The following is a 22,567-nucleotide window of genomic DNA, read 5'->3' on the forward strand; positions in this document are numbered from 1 at the left end:
GAGACTCCCAGTCCTGAGCTATGCATATATATCAACTCCTGTGTGGCATATAAGGTATTAACCACATGGGTTAGTAAGCAGCAAGCAGACAATTGGACAATAAATGGGAAAACATTGTGGGATCAGGACTTATGGAAACAGCCCAGAAATGTGTGAATTTGAACCTGTGGATTCAACATGTTGATGTCCATGTCACCCAAGGTGTCAGGGAGGGTGTGGGAGCACAGTGCCACAGTTGATCGATTAGCTCAAATTAATAGTGCTGCTTTACCTCCTGATATTCCATCCTCTGATGCTCTATTACCTGATGAGGAAGCCCTTGGTAAATGGGCCCATGAAAAGTCTGGGCACCTGGGTGTCGATGGTATGTACAGATGAACCCAGAGTTGGGGCCTCCCATGTACCTAGAAAGCCATTCAGGAGCTAGTGCAGTGGTGTGCAGTCTCTAAGGTACTGAAAGATAAAAAGTTGCCTCAGCAGTCTTATGGGCAGATTCAACAAGGCCCTGTCCCTGGCTATACCTGGCAAACACATTACATCAGGCCCTTACCAAAAGCACAGCAGTTACAGTATATATTGGTAATGGCTGACACATATACTATGTTGCTGTGTCCCCAGCTACACATGCCAACCAGAAAGGGACACTGGAAGACCTGTGATTATTTAGCCAGTGGGTAGGCCCACCCACCTGTATCCAGTCAGACAATGGGTCTCATTTTACAGGCCAAAAGGTTCAACACTGGGCTGCAGAGCACAAAGTGCACTGGATATACCACATACCCCATCATCCCAGGGGAGCTGGCCTAGTCAAGCAGACCAATGCCTTACTGAAGGAACAGTTACATATGCTGTTCCTCTCACACTCTGCGTAACTGGCCAACAGTGCTACAACAAGCTGTAACGAATTTGAATAATAAAGCATACTTCCAAGGCTATACCTCCTACCAGCACTATGAGGTACAATACGAGATGCTGACAGAGTCTCATGACTCACTTTGAGTCAGAGGCAACTGCATGTACCAGACTCCTCAAGGGAATTTCATCCCTGCAGAGATCCTGGCAAAGAGATCAGAGGCTACGTACCTAATCCTAGAGGAGCAGGCAAACACACCTCATTGTGTGCCTCAATATATGCTGTACATAAAATAATGCCTTTGATTTTATCTCATGCAGAACTTCTATGTGGAGCCTCACACTGCTGCTTTTGTTTGCTGCATGCTATGTATCAACAAACATGAAGTGTTGGATGCCCCTGCCCACTGGCTGCATTAAAGCTCCTTCCTGTCCACTACACAAGTAACTGTACTGTTTGGTGAAATTTGTACCACCATTGTCTCACAGGACATGGGAGGAAGGGTGGAGCCTGACGGCAGGACATCTTCAGTAGTCCTAGCCCTAATATTGCTGTTCTATACTTATTTTTACAACCAGTATTTGTTTTACTTGTCACTATCCTTGTACTATTATTATTCGTAGTGACTAGCTTAAGTATAAGAAACTTTCTATTAGCTGAACTGCTTACTAATATAATCTATAACTTATAATATATTTAAGAAAGGTAAACTGTATGTGGATCAAGGGGTGGAATGTAGTAATCCTGACCAGGAGACCACTGTATGTCAAAGAGTTAGTGATCCACATAACAGTTAACCTGGGTAGGCCCAGGCCTGGGCTGTGCTGTACATACAGTGTGTCCTTCAGGTCTGCGTTGTGCTGCACGTATCCTTTGTGCAGCACATGTCACCTGGGGTTGAATGACAGTTAATACTAAGAAAAAAGAATACCAGCTAATCCATAATAAATTAAGACAACATTTGTGAAATAAACCCAAAACAGAATATGGAGGGGAAAAAAGTTTTCAAGTCTCTAGAAGGTAGTTATAAGAATAAAACTATCCTTTAAAATGTTAGCTATAGGAACCCATTTATACATCTTTGGGAGATAAAATCTTCTTCTAGTTCTTCAAATGCTTTTTTTTCCTGAAGAAGTTCAGAAATTCATGCACAATATTGTATTGCCAAAGAAGCTGGGGTTTTTTTGTCCTTTATTATTGAAGACAATATATTTTGTTGGTTATGGAAACATATGCTGAAATAAAACATAGTACTCAGGGCAATTTAGAGCAGGCTGTTAATGATTCTAGTAATTAATATCAACATATGCACCACAGATGGCAGACAAAACAGCTAACTGCAGATCAGATGTTCCGTTCTCAACTAACACACACAAGGGTTCTTCATGTGGACAATGATTTCTTTGCCTGAATAAAATGTAACATCTATTTTAATGAGCAAATACATAACAGTGTACTTACTACATAGTTCCCAGGAGATGCTGAAGAATAAGGTAATATCAACATAAACAAAACAGTAACAACTTCTGCAGAGAGATGGTATCCATACCTACATTTATTGACAGTCATATGTTAAAGCATATTTTTATAATTAATTTTAAAGACACAGTTAAAGATTATGGGAAAATGCTATTGGTAACAAACACACAGCACCTTTTCTAATTAAGAGCTAATGGTATGTTCAAGACTAAAGCTTGCAATATAGTGATAAACAGAATTTAATACCAAATACTGCAAATCAAAATATTTCTGTTTAAGATTACTGCATCCTGGAACCCATTTTACTGAAATCAACAGGAATAACATAGTTCACATACTTAAATATGTGCAAGTTGAGGTCTGATAGCTATTCTCTATTATTTCATACTAATACTGATGCATGCATGTTGAACAGCCAATATCACTCTTTAAGATACCAAGTTACAAACTCTAGTACCAATGCCAGTCCTTGTGTCTAGCACAAGAATCTTCTGATTCATAGTGTGGGAGGCACAATAAGCTCTGTAAAGATCTACAATCTTGTAAAAGGTTCAGATCTAGGATTATTAATGTAATGTGCTTTATAAAGTTCTAAGCTTAAGTAGCACATACTTGCATTTAAGTCAACAGGAATTCAGAGTCATGCTGAACATGGACTGAATTTCTATGTTCTTATATGTACTGAATTTTTATTAAAATCCAGACCATAAAAGGAAAAGCATCTGTCTCCATTTCTTTATTTCTTTCAGACAATAAGATACTAATTTTATTTCTTTGCATTATTCTTTCTTTTTTTTTTTTCTTCAAAGGACAGTGTCCTCATTCAATTCTGGTATTTGTTACAAAGGATATTTGGAGAAAGGCAGTTGCCTGCAAATAATCCATTTTTCTTCCTTATGAAATAGTCTTTGTGATGATTCTCTGTGAAGGAGCAGGGAGCAATGCCATTATAGGAGGATGGGCTAAGACTTAAGAAACTCACTTGAGAAATGACAAAATTATTTTGTAGAATAAGCATTTTCCATGGTTGTAGACAACTTGTCAGACAACTAATTTTTACAAATCTATCTAGTACTGGACTTCTCAATTAATTTCATAGAATGAAAATGTTTCAACTATGAGTCAAAAAATACCCTAATGCCTATTTTAGTTGAGTGCATGCAAAAGTAAACAGAGGAACAGTTTTAGCTCTTTTTTATTCCTAATTGCAATGGAGTAGAAATAAAAAAATCAAAACTGAGAACAACAAAAAGAATGAATACCATCTGACAAGCCAGACACATCTTATCCAACTGCAAATGCTGATGTCTTGCAAGCATTTGCTCTATGATTCTATGTTCCTTAGTTAACAGGAGTAAATGTGGGTTTTTTATGTAAAATATGTAAGCGCATGTTAGGATAAATCTTCTCCAACTATGATTTCGGTAGAGCTTGCTAGCCAGATAGTATCGATCTAACTCTTCTTACTTGCACTAAAGGAAGCTAAAATATATTTTAAATATACTCCAGGAAAAATTTTTGTTAAGGAAGTTCTGTAACTAATGTAGACCTGTTGTGTGATTATGGACAGAGATGGATTTTTGCAGTCAAAAATGGTCAATGAGTTCCCTGTTAAGACATGGTCCTCACTGTACCTACTCTGCATTAGGGTTAAAAGGAGCCTAATATAATGGAGAAAAAAATATAAAGCATGCAATATTCTATTTGTTGAATAAAGTAGATTTTGTTTCCTGTGGTTCCATGTATTGATGAAAAACAACTCCCTTAATATAAGATGATGGCTAATATATTTAAATATGTACTTACAGAATTGGCACTGGTTGGGTTTGGCCAAGGTCTACCACCACCTGGACCCCTGTAACAGAAGATGAAAGATGAGAAACAGAATGACCTCCCAGCTTCTGACCAATTAGGAAGAAACAAATGTTTTCAAGTAATCTGTTCCCAGATTAAGTTAGGATATAGCTTTTTAAATTGTAATAAAGTGTGATTATAAACCATAACTACACCAAGTTATAAAGGTATAGCAAAATTATAATTTTTGCACTACCTTCTTCATTTAATCAGTTTATGAGAAGATTAAAGATAATTTATTTATTATCAGAACCTTGCCATTTACATTTAAGACATTTCAGTTCCTAACTCATTCTATGGCCTTTTCAGGACACTACCTGCTAGAACTGTATCATAACAAGTGTTTCATCAGTAGCCACAGTGCCAGAGGCTATAGTGGAGATGATATAGTTTTGCATCAGTGTCAGAACACTTGCAGATTTAGGAAGTGTCAGACATTCCCCTATCATGTTCTCAATTGAACAATTTGTGCCATTTACAGTGCTTTCTTCTTGTTCAGGGAGAATTTAACTCTATGTTACATGGCACAGAAGTTTTAAAGAGAGTAAAATACAAATTGCAAAATTCTTTTAAGTTCTCACGAGGAGTGCTTTTCTTTGTACTTTGTTCCCATTTTTAAAAATATTTGGAGGAAGTATCACACATTCCGCAAAAGTCGATACGATATAGACCAAAGCAGACTAAACTGTAAGTGCAATTTCAGTGATAGAAATGTACTCTTGCTTACATAATTAAATACCTTCCTGAAAGACTGTAGCAAACATTTATTGAGTATGGGTCTCAAATACTGCAAGTATAGTAAGTTTTCATTAATAAAAGTAATGCTAGTTCCTTATAAATGTTTTCATTTAAATTATTTTTTAGAAAAACAAGCCATTTGATATAATAAGTAGATTTATATATTAAAAATTGAAAACATGCCATTTTATACATACATTTTAAGCATATATTTAGATATGTATCTAAAATTTGCTACTTGACTTGGGCTACATTATCTCCACAGAAATCACATAAACATGAAATTTATCACACAGCAGGCAAAATGGAAATTTCAGACTTTTCAGACATTCTTTTGTTACACTTTTCCCAAATGGTATATTTATGATTAAGTGGCAGTTTCTTAGCAGGTGGGAGAATACAACATACAGAAGAAGTCTTTGATAAAGCTAACTCAGACTAAACATCAGATAGATACTGTAGTGAGCAAAACAGTCTTGATTTGGGGAAATTTAACTTAATTTACTGACAATTAAAATAGTTTCTCTCTGCTGCTCCTTCCTCCTCATACTTTTCCCCAGCTCCATCGTAGGTTCTCCACAGGACACGATTCCTTCAGGAACTATCCACCTGTTCTGGTGTGGGGTCCTCTACAGGCTGCAGGGTGGATATTTGCTCCGGTGCCATGGAGCACCTCCTCCCCTTCCTTCTTCTCTTACCTTGGTGTTCCCTCTACTGTTTCTCAGTCTGTCGTCGTCGTCGTCGTCGTCGTCGTCGTCGTCTCCTCTTCCCCCCCCCAGCTGTGTGGTGGTTTTGCCCTTTCATAAATATGTTTTCACTGATGGGCTCAGCTGTGGCCTCTAGTGGGGCTGTTGTGGAGCCAGCTGGAACTGGCCATATCTGGCACAGGGCAGCCCCTGACCTCCTCCCACAGAGGCCACCCCTGCAGCCCCCCTCCCACAGCTTCCCTCCCGCTACTGAAACCTTGCCACATACACCTAATACAACTAAATTTATGATGTATATGCTCCTGGATTGAAATACTATCTATGACCTCTCAGGCTGGTTGTTGCCATTTTTAACAATAAAGGATACTTTTTCATCCAGAAAAATGTGAAATTATATTTGGCAGATATTTTGCTCTTAACCAGAACAGCTTCCTTTTGAGCTTTCATGAGAGAAAAAGCTGTATTTTAAAATGATAACTGTCTATGTGAAGACTAAATGTAAATGAATATGCACTATACATAAGGCAATAGAGAAGTTATCTTTCATAGAAATGAAAGTACTACATGACTTACAGATATTTCTTAGCATTATATAATCCCTTACAATTTATTTGATGTACAAAGTATGAATTCTAACACATTTGGGTCCATTTATTGCTACTGCCTATAGGTTATCCTTAGATGCACTCCAACTGATTTTGAATACTGGAATTGATCAGACAAGTCTTTACTAAGATTTCACAGTGTAAGGACTTCAGTACTATTAGATTTCAGACAAATTTGACAGCAATAACTTTACAGTAAGAAATCAAACTCATGTCCTGGAAATACAGTTAAAAGAAACCCAAACCACAGTGTATGTTACTCCATTTGAAAGAGGAAAAAATATTGACAGGGGAAAAAAAATGTTCTAAAAAGTCATTCACGTAAAAGGCATGCAATAATGGAACTCCTTACAAAGGTCTATGATTCAGCATATAACACATATCTACAGCATAATATTCCAGCATTAGCACTTTGGACTCTCTTAAGCCTTTAACATGCATTATATGGCAAGGGACAGCGTGAAGTCTTGTTCAAAAACAAGAAACAGTATTCTGTTCCCACTTTCAGCTGAACTGGAGTAGAGAGGAGTTTGTAAGAAATGTAAAGGAGTGCAGCATATGCCTGATTGATAGACACAGAGATAGCTATGGTTATCTACTTCATAATTACTACTTTATATAATGTTGCTCAGAAGAACTCATACACTGTCTCAAAGCTCATGAATCCCCTGAGTAAAGGACTGCAGCTCATGGTATCCCCTTCAACAAAACACACAAGTTCAAAGAAAAATGCACTTCCCACATCACTGAATTAAAAGAACACAATCTATGTACATTTACTGACTCAACGAAAGATGAAATGTGCTTCTTAAATACTGCAATAATGAAATATTAGTATTTCAACCCATAATCATATTCTTTCTAGCAGAGAAGTTGTTCTTTTTTTTTAATTCAGGAACCCATTTGCCAATCTTTTTTTATGTAAATACTGATTTATGTGGATAAATATCCTCAAAATATCTTACCTATCCTGAATTTTACTTATATAACATTTTATTTTAGAAAGTTGTATTTCCTTTTCTTATCATAAAATCTCCTGAGGACAATGTATGTACTGCCTATATGCTTGCACTGAATGTCAAATATCTAAGTATTTTTTCTACATCAATTCTATTTAAAAGAAGAAACGCCTACCCTTGGGAAGATTCCTAGAATTGTCTTGAGTCCAATATATGCTGTCTATAATAGAGTAACAACCAACTTTAGATTTTATTTGCTTCAAGAATTCAAGTTTTATCTGGAAATCAGAATAAATTAAGGATATTTTAGGTTAGATATTTTTCTAAAACTCAGTACCTCTTTTACTTTTTCGGGTTGGTAAGTCTTTATTTGAAATGGAAATTATCCTCTCTTCCTTACGTTTCCTATAAACATAAAATAAAACTTAAAAATAAGAGTAAAAATGAGTATCTATGATATAATAACAAGCATATATAAATCTTGACTGTGTTTTCTGTGTCAATCTGCTGCAAACTCATTCTTGAAAGTCAAAGATGTAAAAGGAGTAAGAAAATAAAATGTACTCTTCTTTAGATTGTAATATCATTTTAGCGTCTTGATATCCTGACTGACATGCTGCCTTCTGTGACCACGCAGGGATTGCAAAATGCTGGTTAAAAAACAGTATAGTAATTTATGTAGAGGTAGGGCCAAGATACAAGAATCACTTGATAATCTCTGGCCTGTGTTATGTTGAATGTAATTATAACAGCCTCTTAAAATTTCTGAATCTCTTAAGAGAGAAATCTAAACAATGCAAGGGCACCTTATTTTTTTCCCAGGCTTGCTAATCATAGAAACATCTCTTAGTGAGTAAAGGATTTATCATAAGTGCAGAAGATTCCTCATTTTGGGCTATTTGCTATGCTAAAATCCTTAGTTTAAATCTAGTCTACTGTAGATACAGTAATTTTACATCTGAAATTTTTCTACATGCTTAGGAAGAGTGTGTGTCTCTACAGGTGTAAAAGGAATAATGCATTCCAATGACCAAATCCACACCTGGAATAAATTCATATAGCTTAACTGAACTCATTCAATTTACACTAAATGACAAACCAGCCTAAGAAGTACACAGAAATACCGAAGAACTTATATCTGTATTACTGTTCTATCCTGTTAGAGTGGAAATAAATGTAGTTACAGAAATAAAAACAGCAACAGAGGGAGAATCAGCTACACGCTTTTTTTCAAATATCTGTCCTTTTTATAAATAGTTATATAAATGGTTTTATTTTGCTAAAATATTATATTGATTATGCAGAAAAGAAGAATACTTGTACTACTCTTGGCAAAATAATCAGAAAAAAGAAAAGGAAAACAATGTCATTAAAAAAAATACATACAAGCAAATATCAGTGACCACACTGACAAAATATTCCCAATATTTGAATTTTGACCTGTAAAAGAAGCTCAGTATTTGTACAGACTTGGAAGGAAAGCAAAAGAGCCTGTAAGTGATGTGTGCAGAAGAACTGCTGTAGGTTCACTTTTTTTAATTGCAGTTATTATCTGTCAAAGCATATTTACTAACCAAAGCATGTTCTCCCTTGTCTTACATTTATCAAATGTTACTTCTACAATGAAATAATATTTTTTTCTAAATATTATAAGAATTTATTATTATGCTTACATGTTCATTCCAGGCATCCCTGGGCCACCTAAAGCATTCAGCGGGGGTCTCATTGCACCTCCATAGTTCTGCAATGATAACCAAGGGTCAGACTACCACAAAACAAAAAAACAAAACCAAAGAGGAGGGGGAAAGAAAGTACAGAAGGTTAATGATATCCCTACACAACTGCTGACTAGATAGGCCAATGTAATTCATTCTCTCAGGAAGTTCCATTGTTGACTTAAATAATAGTTATCCCCAAGGAAAAATAATTGCATGTACTACTCAAACAATATAAACACACTAAGAATACTTAAAATGTCAGTCGTTTCAGGAGGAATTATTTATACATATGGAGATCAAGTCAATGGCCAGTGAGGGGTAGCTTTTATAATGTATTCAACTTTTATACCAAGGGAGCTCAATGAAAATAAGAAATCTGGACTGTTCTGAGATTTCTACATTACAAAATTTAAATAAAATTACTTTTAATTAGATTTTGTTAATGAACAGTGTATCAATAAATGCTTGTATGAAATTGAACCACATGATATCACTTTTATAACGTATAAAATAACCATTACATTTATCTTCTAATCAGTCTATTCTAATAAATATAAGGTAGCTAATATGAAAATTATTTAATATGATAATAAATTTAATAACAACGCCAATAAACATATTGCTCAAGGCAAATCAGAGTTTGTGCTTTGATAATATTATGGCAATAACCTAGCCACTGTACTTTTTATGAAAAAATAAATTATATCTATTTTTATTTAAATTAATGCAGAGCAATCTATCTCACCTCACAAGCATAATTCACTCTATAATCTCTGTTAATTCTGATAAATTTTTCTGATATTCCAAAGGAATGGATAATAGCATATTCTCTAAAATGAACAGCTGTGCACATTGAAGGGGAGGGGGGAATGATTTACTTAAAAAAAATCCTAAATCATTGTTGCTATTTTCCAATACTAGAACTAATATGCTCTACTTTTATAGTATAAACTACATATATTATACCATAAACTATATGACTCAAGTTTATGGGTGTTCTCTATATTGGTCAGATTCAAAGATCCATGTCAAGAAGAAGTCATGAAGACCTGGGAGAAATCCAACAATGAGATTCAAAGTATTGGTCTGGTGCTGTATATACTTTGAAGTGATACAAGACATATCAGTTACCTAGAACTGATCTAGAACTGCGAGAGGATGTTCTGTTGCTGCAAACAAAACCCCCACACTTATAATTTCCTTCATTATTAGAAACTCACAAAGTGTCCCATGACAACCCAGCTGGTTGTCCTGGTTTGAGGTTGGGGAGAGCGCCTGTTCATTTCAGTGGCCAGTCTGGCCCAAACAATGACACTGGTTTGCTATAATAGGTCCGAAGGCTGCAAACTGATGTCTTTTTCTAGATCCAACTGTGCCATCTGAAGATAGTATTATTCATAGCGGCTAGTCATCAAGCACTACTCATTCCTGCCTTTTTTCCTTCCGGACCAACTGATTGGTGTGCATGCTCAGACAAAAGTCACCCAGATTAACTCAAACCACCTGTTTAACCTGAGTTATCCTTGATAATTTTGCCTGACATAGATTAGAGGATGCTCACGGTAACAACTCCTCTGTCAGAACTGTAGGGTAGTAACTGGTGGGTAGCCAAAGCAGCTAGGCTTCAACATCTTCAGTTGGCACTACTGGATCTGGAAGAGAAAACAGTCTTACTGCAAAAAAACCCAGTAGTTCTGTATTAATTTTATTTCATTTTCACATCTTGATTTGGAGGGCTGAACCATTCTCCTTATTTGGTATCTCCCCTCTTTAGTTCAAGAATCATTTGTGTGGACCTGGGTTAAAGATCTTTATGGAATCCTGCAGGGCTAGAAGAATTCTACTCAAATGTACTTCTTGGTCATAAAATATTTTAATTAAGGCTACTGATACATAGGTTCCTTCAGCTGCAGCTATGCTCTCTGCAGAAGTTATTGCCCTAATTTGTTCCTTACAACTTTTTAATCAAAGTCGTCATCTCCACTGTTTATCTGGTGGTTGAGTAAAAAGTGCTCCCTAACTTCTGGTGGTCAAAATGAGCCAGATTATCCAAGACTTATTTTTTAAGTATTTAAGACAACCCAATTGTTTTTTACTAGAATGCATTAGAGAGCATGTGAGAAGCTCACCAGCAGAGGGGACTTGGAATAAGTAGCCAGTCACAGACTGTAGGTAGCAGCCTGTTCAGCTGGCATAACTGCAACTTGAAAAAGCCTGAACCAAAGCCTTTGGAGCTTTTCAAAGGCTCAAGGATTTACAACTTTATACCACTCTCTGCTTCAAGTTATTTAGTTTGAAACAGTCTAGAATCATAAAATATAAAATTGAGGTAACTTCTGGTTTTGGAGGACTTGAGTCACACTATGTCTTTACACTGAGAAAAAAAATTGTTTACAGTCATGGTTTATATTGACGTAAGTATATGACACAATCATATAGGCATCAAAGCATTTCTATTGGTAATAGTTTATATCAGTTGGGAAACAAACATATAAATTCTATACTTGATATAAGCATTTCTATACCAGCACGCTAAGGGGTTCCCATTTACTGCCTGTGCAGCAAGGCAGCAGGCTGATTTTTGCAATTCAAGGTTGCTTTGCTCCTTGAAAACAGAGCTAGAGAGATGCTTATGACTGATAAGGAGGAAAAATGAAGAAAAATTTTTAAAGAATATTGTTGGGATTTTTTACTACAAAGAGTTTGACTAACTTAATTGTATTAGATTAATTCTTCCCTCCTAAACAGCGCAATCAATTAGGTTGGGAGGATAAGGAAACACCTACTAAGTCCTTGAGCTCCTTTACAAATCTTAGCCTTTAGTTATAACATACACTGTCTGGGGGACAAACATAATGTTTCTGAAATAACCAACTTAAGTTTTAATTTCAACTGTTAATTAAAGTAACTTATTCTTGAATTTGGGACTTTCTACAGCTGCAACTCAGAATTAATTCTATAAAAGAGATAAAATTTATTTTAAAATGGGATTAGAAGAACAGATCCTGGAACATTCTATCTTCAACTCACAGAAAGCCAGAGTAATATAGTATAAGTACAGATCCTGTCAATAAAAAGAGATATATATCCATGGAAGGTACCTGTGGTCCTAAAGGAACAATTCCTCTTGGAGGAGTCATCCTCTGCATTGGCCCACCCATGTTTGGATGTCCTGGAAAGAAATTTCTGCAACTTGAACAGCTATACAATATACAAGCACCTTCTAAAACAACTTTAACAAATAATCCCTTGGTTTAACAAAGTTGCAGTAAGCTTTGAAACATAAAGAGAAAGACACAAGTTTGAGACTGTAGTACTTTTGAACCTTCCAAATAATTATTTCACACTTCACCTTGCTGCCGTGTTGGGTCCATCCCACTAGGCAATAATGGATGACTTCCTGGGACACCTCCAAGTGCCTGCAGACATAGAAACAGTATTAAAAGGAGATAGAATCATAGAATCTTCATGGTTGGAAAGGACCTTTGAGATCATCAAGTCCAACCATACACACACACAAAAACCCCCTACAATCTCTGCCACTAGAGCATGCCCTGAAGCACCAAATCTACATGTTCCTTAAATACCTCTAGGGATGGTGACTCAACCACCTCCCTGGGCAGGCTGTTCCAGCGCCTGACCACTCTTTCAGTAAAGTAATTCTTCCTAATATCTAACCTAAACCTCCCCTGCCGCAGCTTCAGACCATTTCCTCTGGTCCTGTCATTATTCACCTGGGAGAAGAGGCCACCACCCACCTCTCTCCACCCTCCTTTCAGGTAGTTGTGGAGGGCAATGAGGTCTCCCCTCAGCCTCCTCTTCTCCAAACTAAACATGCCCAGCTCCCTCGGCCTCTCCTCATATGACCTGGTCTCCAGACCCCTCACCAGCCTGGTAGCTCTCCTCTGGACACGCTCCAGCACCTCAATGTCCCTCCTGTACAGAGGGACCCAGAACTGAACACAGTACTCGAGGTGAGGCCTCACCAGTGCCGAGTACAGAGGCACCATCACTTCCCTACTCCTGCTGGCCACACTATTCCTGATACAAGCCAGAATGCTGTTGGCCTTCTTGACCACCTGGGCACACTGCTGGCTCATGTTAAGCTGGCCGTCCACCAGCACCCCCAGGTCCTTTTCTGCTGGTCAGCTTTCCAGCCACTCTTCCCCAAGCCTGTAGCGTTGCTTGGGGTTGTTGTGACTGAAATGCAGGACCCGGCACTTGGCCTTATTAAACCTCACACAGTTGGCCTTGGCCCATCGATCCAGCCTGTCCAGGTCCCTCTGTAGAGCCTTCCTACCCTCAAGCAGATCGACACTCCCACCTAGCTTGGTGTCATCTGCAAACTTACTGAGGGTGCACTCAATCCCCTCATCCAGATCATCGATAAAGATATTAAACAAAACCGGCCCCAAAACTGAGCCCTGAGGGACACCACTGGTGACCGGCCGCCAAGAGGATTTCACCCCATTAATCCCAACTCTCTGGGCACGGCCATCCAGCCAGTTTTTAACCCAGCGAAGAGTACACTTGCCTATGCCATGATTCGCCAGCTTCTCCAGGAGAATGCTGTGGGGGACGGTGTCAAAGGCCTTACCAAAGTCCAGATAGACAACGTCCACAGCCTTCCCCGCGTCCAGAAGGTGGGTCACGTGGTCATAGAAGGAGATCAGGTTGGTTAAGCAGGACCTCCCTTTCCTAAACCCATGCTGGCTGGCCCTGATCCCTTGGCTGCCCTGCACTTGCCCTGAGAGCTCACTCAAGATGATCCTCTCCATGATCTTCCCTGGTACCGAGGTCAGGCTGACAGGCCTGTAGTTCCCCGGATCCTCCTTCCGACCCTTCTTGTAGATGGGCGTCACATTAGCCACCCTCCAGTCATCTGGTACCTCCCTTGTTGACCAAGATTGTTGATAAATGGTGGAGAGAGGCTTGGTGAGCTCTCCCACCAGCTCCCTGAGTACTCGGGTGAATCCTATCCGGCCCCATAGACTTATGTGCGTCTAGGTGCAGAAGCAGATCATTGACTACTTCCTCCTGGATTATGGGTGGGTTGTTCTGCTCTCCATCCTTATCTTCCAGCTCCAGAGGCTGAACCCCCTGGGGATAGCTGGTCTGACTATTGAAGACGGAGGCGACGGAGGCAAAGAAGGCATTAAGTATCTCAGCCTTCTCCTCGTCCTTGGTTGCAACTTTCCCCCCGGCATCCAGTAAGGGATGGAGATTCCCCCTGGCTCTCTTTCTGTTGATGTATTTATAAAAGCTTTTTTTGTTGTCCTTAATGTTAGTGGCCAAGTTGAGCTCCAGCTGGGCTTTTGCCTTCCTAATTTTCTCTCTGTATAACCTAACGAGATCTCTGTACTCCTCCTGAGTTGCCTGTCCCTTCTTCCAAAGGTGGTAAACCCTCCTTTTATTCCTAAGTCCCATCAGAAGTTCCTTATTCATCCAGGCTGGCCATTTTCCCCGCCCTTTAGACTTGCCCTCTAGACTTGGGCACAGCCTGCTCCTGGGCCTTTAAGGTTTCCTTCTTGAAGGGCGTCCAGCCTTCCTGGACCCCTTTGCCCTTCAGGACTGTCTCCCAAGGGACTCTCTCAACCAGTGTCCTGAACAGGCCAAAGTCCGCCCTCCGGAAGTCCAAGGTGGAGGTTTTGCTAACCCCCCTCCTTACATCACTACCAATTGAAAACTTGACCATTTCATGATCACTAAACCCAAGACGGCCTCCGACCACCACATCTCCCACTAGTCCTTCTCTGTTTGTGACCAGTAGGTCTAGCGAGGCACCTCCCCTGGTAGGCTTGCCTACCAGTTGTGTCAGGAAGTTCTCTTCCATGCACTCGAGGAACCTCCTAGCCTGCCTGTTCTCTGCTGTGTTGTATTTCCAGCAGATATCCAGCAGGTTGAAGTCCCCAACCAGACCAAGGGCTAATAAGAGATAATACACTATAATTTGTTAAACATATAATACAGGCATTTTGGTTTTCATTCTCAGATGTTTCATCTGAATCAAGAGCAATCTGGAAGAGTTAATTCACCTAAGATCCTGATCATGTATTTGCACAAACAAAATCTTGTGCTTCCGTGGAATTATGTATAAATGATCTCCAAAATATACTCTTGGCTAATTTTCTTTCTTTTTTCCCCAGTTCTTCCTTTAATTTACCTTACCTATTTTTTAACCTCAGAACATTACCTATTTCTTGGTTACCTGCTAATTCATCCTAAGCTTAAATTTTTACAGTTTTACTTTTTAACCATTATTTTAACATCTTCCTTTAAGAGGCCAGGATGTGAAGATTGTGATCTTCTCTGAGAATGAATCATAAATGAGCCAACTTCACAACATTCAAAGGGTAAATTAGGGCTGTGATGCGAGTGATATTTTAGCTTCCACTCTGCCTTACTCTTGAAGGACATCAATGCTAACATAAGCTTATTATCCATCTACAGGAGAGTAGTACAAGAGTCACAAAACTTGCTCATAAATCTTGCCTTCAAGCATGAATATATATTGCGTTGTTACCTCACCTCTGGTCCAAATCAAATATATTGTTTTTAAATCACCAGTTTTTTATCTGCCCTTTGAATTTATAGTAACCTTTAGGTTTAAGGATAATTTCTACAGTCTCTTACCTATAGTTTAGTCAACTAGAAAAATGTTATAAATGGATCTTTGTAGGTGATCCATAAAGCGCTATTTAACATTTCAGAACAACAGCACATTTTCAGTAAAAATGTATCTGGAGTAAATAAATCTGGTATTATGAAAGTAATCTACTCAGGCAATACAGTTATTGCTTACTGAGGGAACGGTTCAGTTATTCTTGACTTGGAAATACTGTGGTAATTTGGGATATATGCAAAGGGAAACCATCTGCAAATATTCCAAGGTTTATTTCCACAAGAGGTAGGAAATTAAAAATTAAGATCCACATTGTTACCTTATTTTAGCAACTATTCAAAAGGTATTCTATTGCAGTATTTATGGAATATATATTAATCTGAGACTACATAATTTAAATAAGAGTTTTATATTTACTTCAGTGGCTCCAAGTCAGGACAATATGCAAGAACAACACATGAAATACACAGAATAGTGCCAAATACTAGTGAAGCAGGAATTGTTTATTTCTGTCAGAGATGACAGGTGATAAATAAGGGCAAGGAGGGAGGACCTGCTGTAAGCCTATTTGATTGAAGACTTAACTCATGTAGTAATTAGTGTGGATAGTTATATAAGAGACTGTAGTTCCTTTCCAGTGTATCATATTACTATTCAAGAAAACTGCACAGCACAATGTGTTGCCAAGAGCAGATGCTCTTGTAGGACTAGATGAGCAAGTCCTAGAGGCAATTTAGGTGCATTAGTATGATACTCAGTATATGCTAACTTTCTCGCTAAAAAGCTTAAAACTAGCTCAGATATCCTTACACAGTACTGCACTGTGCTGTGTACGCATGCCCTTTGTTACACTTCCTTGCATAATAAATATAATCCCTACTGCAATGCATTAAGAGATAAAATTATAGTTACAGTGGGAACTTTAACTCTGATTTTTACTGACTTTCATGTAATAAAAATTTCAACCTTAAAGCTGCATTGCAATAGTTTATTACTTCCACACACTGCCCATATATACTGTATCTTACAGTATAGCAGCATTGCGAAAAGCAATAATTCATGAATGCAGCACAATGTAAATGAATTGCAAGAGCTGTAATTCATTATGATTATGTTACAGCTCTAATCTGAAAATAATGTAATGTACAGACAAAAATAGCTGAAAAATAGTTCTGAAACTAAACCTGCAGGTTGATAGCACTTTTATAGCATTCAGAAACGTAGAAAGAGAAATAAAAAAGTGAAAGCCAAACACTTGTGTATCTTTGGCTAACATTATTGAAAGGTGCAAAAAGCAGGAAGATATCTGATACTGAACTATGGTATATCTATAACAAATATTTAACTAAAGCCCTAATATTGCACCCTTATATTGTCCCTTGATGATCACTGCAGGAATGTTAAGTCACCCATTTCCCTTGTGAGAAAGTAGCTATGCTATAGACAACTTAACCTGCTCTCAAATATCATCAAGAGGAACATTTGAAGAAGTTTTGCAACTTGAAGTGTCCAGCTCACTAAAATTTAAACTTCAGCTTTCTGGCAATGGTTTGCCAGTGCTCAAGATCATTTTGTTGACATTGTGCCATACAGACAAACAATAGCCAAAACTGAGGTTGGTGCAGAAGAGTCTCTTCATTTTCAAGAAGGAAGTCTTAAAGGCGCAGGAGCAGGCTGTCCCCATGTGCCAGAAGACAAGCCGTCGGGGAAAAAGACCGGCCTGGCTAAACAGGGAGCTAGTGTTGCAACTTAGGGAAAAAAAGAGGATCTATGGCCTTTGGAAGGAAGGGCAGGCCACTCAAGAGGACTACAAAGAGGTAGTGAAGCTATGTAGGGAAAAAATCAGGAGGGCCAAAGCCCAGCTAGAACTAAACCTGGCTTCTGTTGTCAAGGACAACAAAAAAAGTTTCTATAAATATATTAGCAATAAGAAGAGGACTAAGGATTATCTCTGTCCTCTAGTAGATGGGGCCGGCAACATAGTGACCAAGGATGAGGAAAAGGCTGAGGTACTTAATGCCATCTTTGCCTCAGTCTTCAGCAGTAGGACCAGTTGTTCCCTGAGTACCCAGACCCCTGAGCTAGAAGACAGGGATGGGGAGCAGAATGAAGCCCCTGTAATCCAAAGGGAAACGGTGAGGGACCTGCTTCAGCACCTGGAGGTGCACAAATCTATGGGGCCGGATGGGATTCATCCAAGGGTACTGAAGGAGCTGGCGGAAGTGCTCGCCAGGCCACTTTGCATCATTTATGAGCAGTCCTGGACAACCAGGGAGGTCCCAGCTGACTGGAGGTTAGCAAATGCGACACCCATCCACAAGAAGGGCCGGAAGGAGGATCCAGGGAACTACAGGCCAGTCAGTCTGACCTCGGTGCCTGGGAAGGTCATGGAACAGATCCTCCTCAGTGCCATTACACGGCACATGCAGGAGAACAGGGTGATCAGGCCCAGTCAGCATGGGTTCGTGAAGGGCAGGTCATGCCTATCAAACCTAATATCCTTCTATGATAAGGTGACCCACTTAGTGGATGAGGGAAAAGCTGTGGATGTTATCTACTTGGATTTTTGCAAAGCTTTTGACACTGTTTCCCACAGCATTCTCCTGGAGAAACTGGCTGCTCGTGGCCTGGACAGGTGTACTCTTCGCTGGGTAAAAATCTGGTTGGATGGCTGTGCCCAGAGAGTGGTGGTAAATGGAGTTAGATCCAGTTGGTGTCCGGTCACAAGTGGTGTCCCCCAGGGCTCGGTGCTGGGGCCGGTTCTCTTTAATATCTTTATCAATGATCTGGATGAAGGGATCGAATGCACCCTCAGTAAGTTCGCAGATGACACTAAACTGGGTGGGAGTGTTGATCTGCTTGAGGGTAGGTTGGCTCTGCAGAGGGATCTGGACGGGCTGGACCGATGGACTGAGACCAATGGTATGAGGTTCAACAAGGCCAAGTGCCGGGTCCTGCACTTGGGTCACAACAACCCCATGCAGCGCTACAGGATTGGGGCAGAGTGGCTCGAAAGCAGCCTGGCAGAAAAGGACCTGGGGGTGTTGGTTGACAGCCGGCTGAATATGATCCAGCAGTGTGCCCAGGTGGCCAAGAAGGCCAACAGCATCCTAGCCTGTATCAGGAATAGTGTGGTGAGCGGGACTAGGGAAGTGATCATCCCCCTGTACTCGGCACTGGTGAGGCCCCACCTCGAGTACTGCGTTCAGTTTTGGGCCCCTCGCTACAAGAGGGACATTGAGGTGTTGGAGCGTGTCCAGAGAAGGGCTACAAAGCTGGTGAGGGGTCTGGAGGACAAACCTTGTGAGGAATGACTGAGGGAGCTGGGGGTGTTTAGCCTGGAGAAGAGGAGGCTGAGGGGAGACCTTATCACCCTCTACAACTACCTGAAAGGAGGTTGCAGAGAGATGGGGGCTGACCTCTTCTCCCTGGTGACAAGTGATAGGACGAGAGGAAACGGGTTCAAGTTATGTCAGGGGAGGTTTAGATTGGATATTAGGAAACATTTTTTCACTGAAAGGGTTATTAAACATTGGAATAGGCTGCCCAGGGAGGTGGTGGATTCACCATCCCTGGAGGTGTTTAAAAAAAGGGTAGATGGGGCACTTAGGGACATGGTTTAGAAGTAGCTCTTGTCAGGGTAGGCTAAAGGTTGGACTTGATGATCTTAAAGGTCCCTTCCAACCTCAGCAATTCTATGATTCTATGATTCATCAAGCTGTGACCACAAGAAAAGCATCCCTGGAAGTTTAAGCTGCACAAAAAAACCCTGTTCCAGCTATCCTATCAACCTTTCCCAATCTTTTAATTGACTCAATTTCACTTTCAGAGCTCAAATGTTAATTTCCATCTGCTTATATCTAACTTTTTATCTGCTAACTACTGTGTTCTCCTTATCTATCTACACTAAGGAGAACAAAAATGTGAAAATTTGTAAAAATGCAAGTTATCTGCTTCCAGAACCATCTTTTTACAGATAGGTCAATAAAGGTCTCTGCTGACAAACAGCAGCTCATTGCTCATTCTGTAAGAGGCACAGTATACTTTATCATATCTATACCTCACTAATAGTCTCCATAACTGCAAAGTAAAAATACTTTACACGTCTAACAAGGAATAGGAGGGAGTGATGCATTTTACGCATAATTAAGTAAAAAAATTCTCTGTGCTAACTGCTTAATGTGGTTAGGAAAGTTTACAGAATATAACAACCATGGAGACATTCTGCTGCCTTCTCAGAGGAGACAGCACTGATTGGATAAGGTTAATGAAGCACTGCACAAGACAACTATATTCTCCCTCTGTAGACAGGCTTAATGCACAATAAATTTTGAGGTATAGACTCTAATAAAGCATAGGAAAGTGAGCTGAGAGTGGTGTGTCTTATCACACATCATATCAAAATAACCATTTAATGGCCAGACAAAATGAGGGAGAGAGAAACTATTAGTTTTGTATGTCAGAGAAATTGGTAGTCAACAAGAGACATTATACATTTCCTGTTCTCAATGCTGCACCGTGCCCCTGGAACACAAACGTGCATCAGTGATAAATTCTTACCTGATTGGGTATTCTTAAATGTGGCCTTGGACCTCCAGAGTATCGAGGGGACATGAAAGGCTATGAAAAAAAAAGGTATTGCTGAATAATTCAAGTTAGCTTCTAAATACTGTGTTGAGTCATCGGGCATATGGCTTGTGTCATGCTCAAATCTCAGGAATCCAGCTTACATGCTTCCACAGAGCATCCAGTACATTATTCTGCAATGTTTAGCTATAACTAAATAAATGTAAAGATTCTTAGTGTATCTATCTACTAAGATACATTATTTTAATTTTGCTACAACTATTGTGAAGGCAGATATAAAGAACATAATGTATCAACTATGAAGAATAAGAAACCATTTAGATCATATAATCACACATCTAATTTTTTGTCTGGATGTCCTGGTTTGAGATAAAACGGAACCAATTTTCTGTTCAGTGATTTTACTTTATAGCTGGGCCTCTTCTAACTGACTAATCTCTGAAATTAACAGTGCGTTGTTCAGACACTGTTCACTCTGAGAGTGATAAGACCTGATTATGCCAAGGAACGGTATGCACAGAGGCTCTTGCTTATTGCTATAACAACCGAGGTCAGCTAACTTTATTTGCCCTGATGGAGGGTCAGAAGCGGAAAAGCATAGAGGGGTCACACCTGCGGGGAGGAGTGGACAGGACAGGTGACCCAAAACCGACCAACAGGGTATTCCATCCCATCTGCCTCATGCTCAGTATAAAAGCTGAGGGATCAAAGGGTCAGCTCTTTCTTCGATGCCCAATGTCTGTTCATCTGCTTTTGATCCCAATCTGAGCATTCCTGACTCCAGATCCAGATTCCAACTCCCATCCATCACTGAGTCTGGTCTGGGACTTTCCCTGTGCCTGCTGGTGATGTGATCATCATCCTGGGAGCTTGATACGTTTTTGTATATATTGTATTTATTTATTTTAAAAAATTAACATTATTATTTATTATTTCATTATTTATTAATATTTTCATTCAAGTAGTTTATTTTTTTTCTAAACTCATAAATCTCTTTCTCTCCTCTCTTTGGAGAGAGAGGTGGAGGGGGGAGCATCTGTCATTCTGATTGGCCAATCTGTCCCAAACCATGACACTGGATAAGGGGGAATACAAAAGAAAAATGTTCTTTGAAGACTCAAGAAGTAAATAGCAGCATAATAATTAGCAAATACTTTCCCTTCACTTTTTTATAATAATACAGTAAAATATAATACAAGATTTAATCAGCGAGAGCACAGATTTCAAGTTTATGTCATAAATATCTAGAACTTTTGGTGGTGGTGAACTATATTAACTCAGTATTGTACTCCTTCCATCCCTCCATACATAGCCGCATGCTCATTACAACTCTACCTCTCTCAAAACCAAATATCCACTCAACTCTCATACCACCCTGCACTCTGTGAGATTCTAGTTGCTCTTTGCTACTACTGTAATACTTTGTAGCCTAGAAAAAAGTTTGATCTTTTAAACTATGTCAAGAAATAAATGATAAACAAATGGTAGCATCAGCAAATAGCTTTAACATCTCTACTTGTTCCATCTCAAAGCGTGACAGGTGGGTTGACCCTGGCTGGATGCCAGGTGCCCACCAAAGCCAGTCTATCACTCCCCCTCCTCAGCTGGACAGGGAGAGAAAACATAATAAAAGGCTTGTAGGTCGAGATAAGGACAGGGGGATGACTCAGCAATTACCATCATGGGCAAAAAAGACTCAGCTTGGGGAAAATTAAATTTATTACCAATCAAAATCAGAGTAGGGTAATGAGAAATAAAATCAAATCTTAAAACACCTTCCCCCCACACTTCCCTTCTTCCCGGGCTCAACTTCACTCCTGATTTTTCTACCTCCTCCCCCCAAGTGGCACAGGGAGACGGGGAACGGGGGTTGTGGTCAGTTCATCACACATTGTCTCTGACACTCCTTCCTCCTCAGGGGGAGGACTCCTCACACTCTTCCCTTGCTTCAGCGTGGGGTCCCACCCATGGGAGACAGTTCTCCACGACCTCCTCCAACATGAGTCCTTACCACAGGCTACAGTTCTTCATGAAGTGCTCCAGCATGGGTCCTTTCCACAGGGTGCAGTCCTTTGGGAACAGACTGCTCCAGTGTTGTGTCCCCCGCAGGGTCACAAGTCCTGCCAGCAAACCTGCTCCAGTGTGGGCGCCTCTCTCCATGGGTCCACAGGTCCTGCCAGAAGCCTGCTCCAACGCGGGCTTCCCATGGGGTCACAGCCTCCTTCGGGCATCCACCTGCTCCAGCATGGGGTCCTCCACTGGCTGCAGGTGGCTATCTGCTCCACTGTGGACCTCCATGGGCTGCAGGGGGACAGCTTGCCTCACCATGGTCTTCACCAGGGGCTGCAGGGGAATGTCTGCTCTGGCGCCTGGAGTACCTCCTCCCCCTCCTTCTTCATTGACCTTGGTGTCTGCAGAGTTGTTTTCTCTCACATATTGTTACTT

General features: G+C 39.9%; 1 protein-coding gene across 1 annotated transcript in view; it reads right to left on the reverse strand.

Moving 5' to 3' along the window:
- Positions 1-423: 423 nt before the first annotated feature.
- Positions 424-22,567, reverse strand: part of LOC128901883 (single-stranded DNA-binding protein 2-like) — a 149,479-nt gene continuing 127,335 nt past the window's right edge. Inside the window, exons 6-12 of the mRNA XM_054184036.1 lie at positions 20,096-20,155; positions 12,266-12,332; positions 12,015-12,085; positions 8,869-8,960; positions 4,138-4,187; positions 2,315-2,349; positions 424-453 (exon numbers count right to left, since the gene is read on the reverse strand). Of these exons, the coding sequence (XP_054040011.1) occupies positions 424-453; positions 2,315-2,349; positions 4,138-4,187; positions 8,869-8,960; positions 12,015-12,085; positions 12,266-12,332; positions 20,096-20,155 (405 nt within the window). The remainder of the gene's footprint in view (positions 454-2,314; positions 2,350-4,137; positions 4,188-8,868; positions 8,961-12,014; positions 12,086-12,265; positions 12,333-20,095; positions 20,156-22,567) is intronic.

Source organism: Rissa tridactyla, chromosome W (genome assembly GCF_028500815.1).
Source record: "Rissa tridactyla isolate bRisTri1 chromosome W, bRisTri1.patW.cur.20221130, whole genome shotgun sequence".
Classification (NCBI taxonomy): Eukaryota; Metazoa; Chordata; class Aves; order Charadriiformes; family Laridae; genus Rissa; species Rissa tridactyla.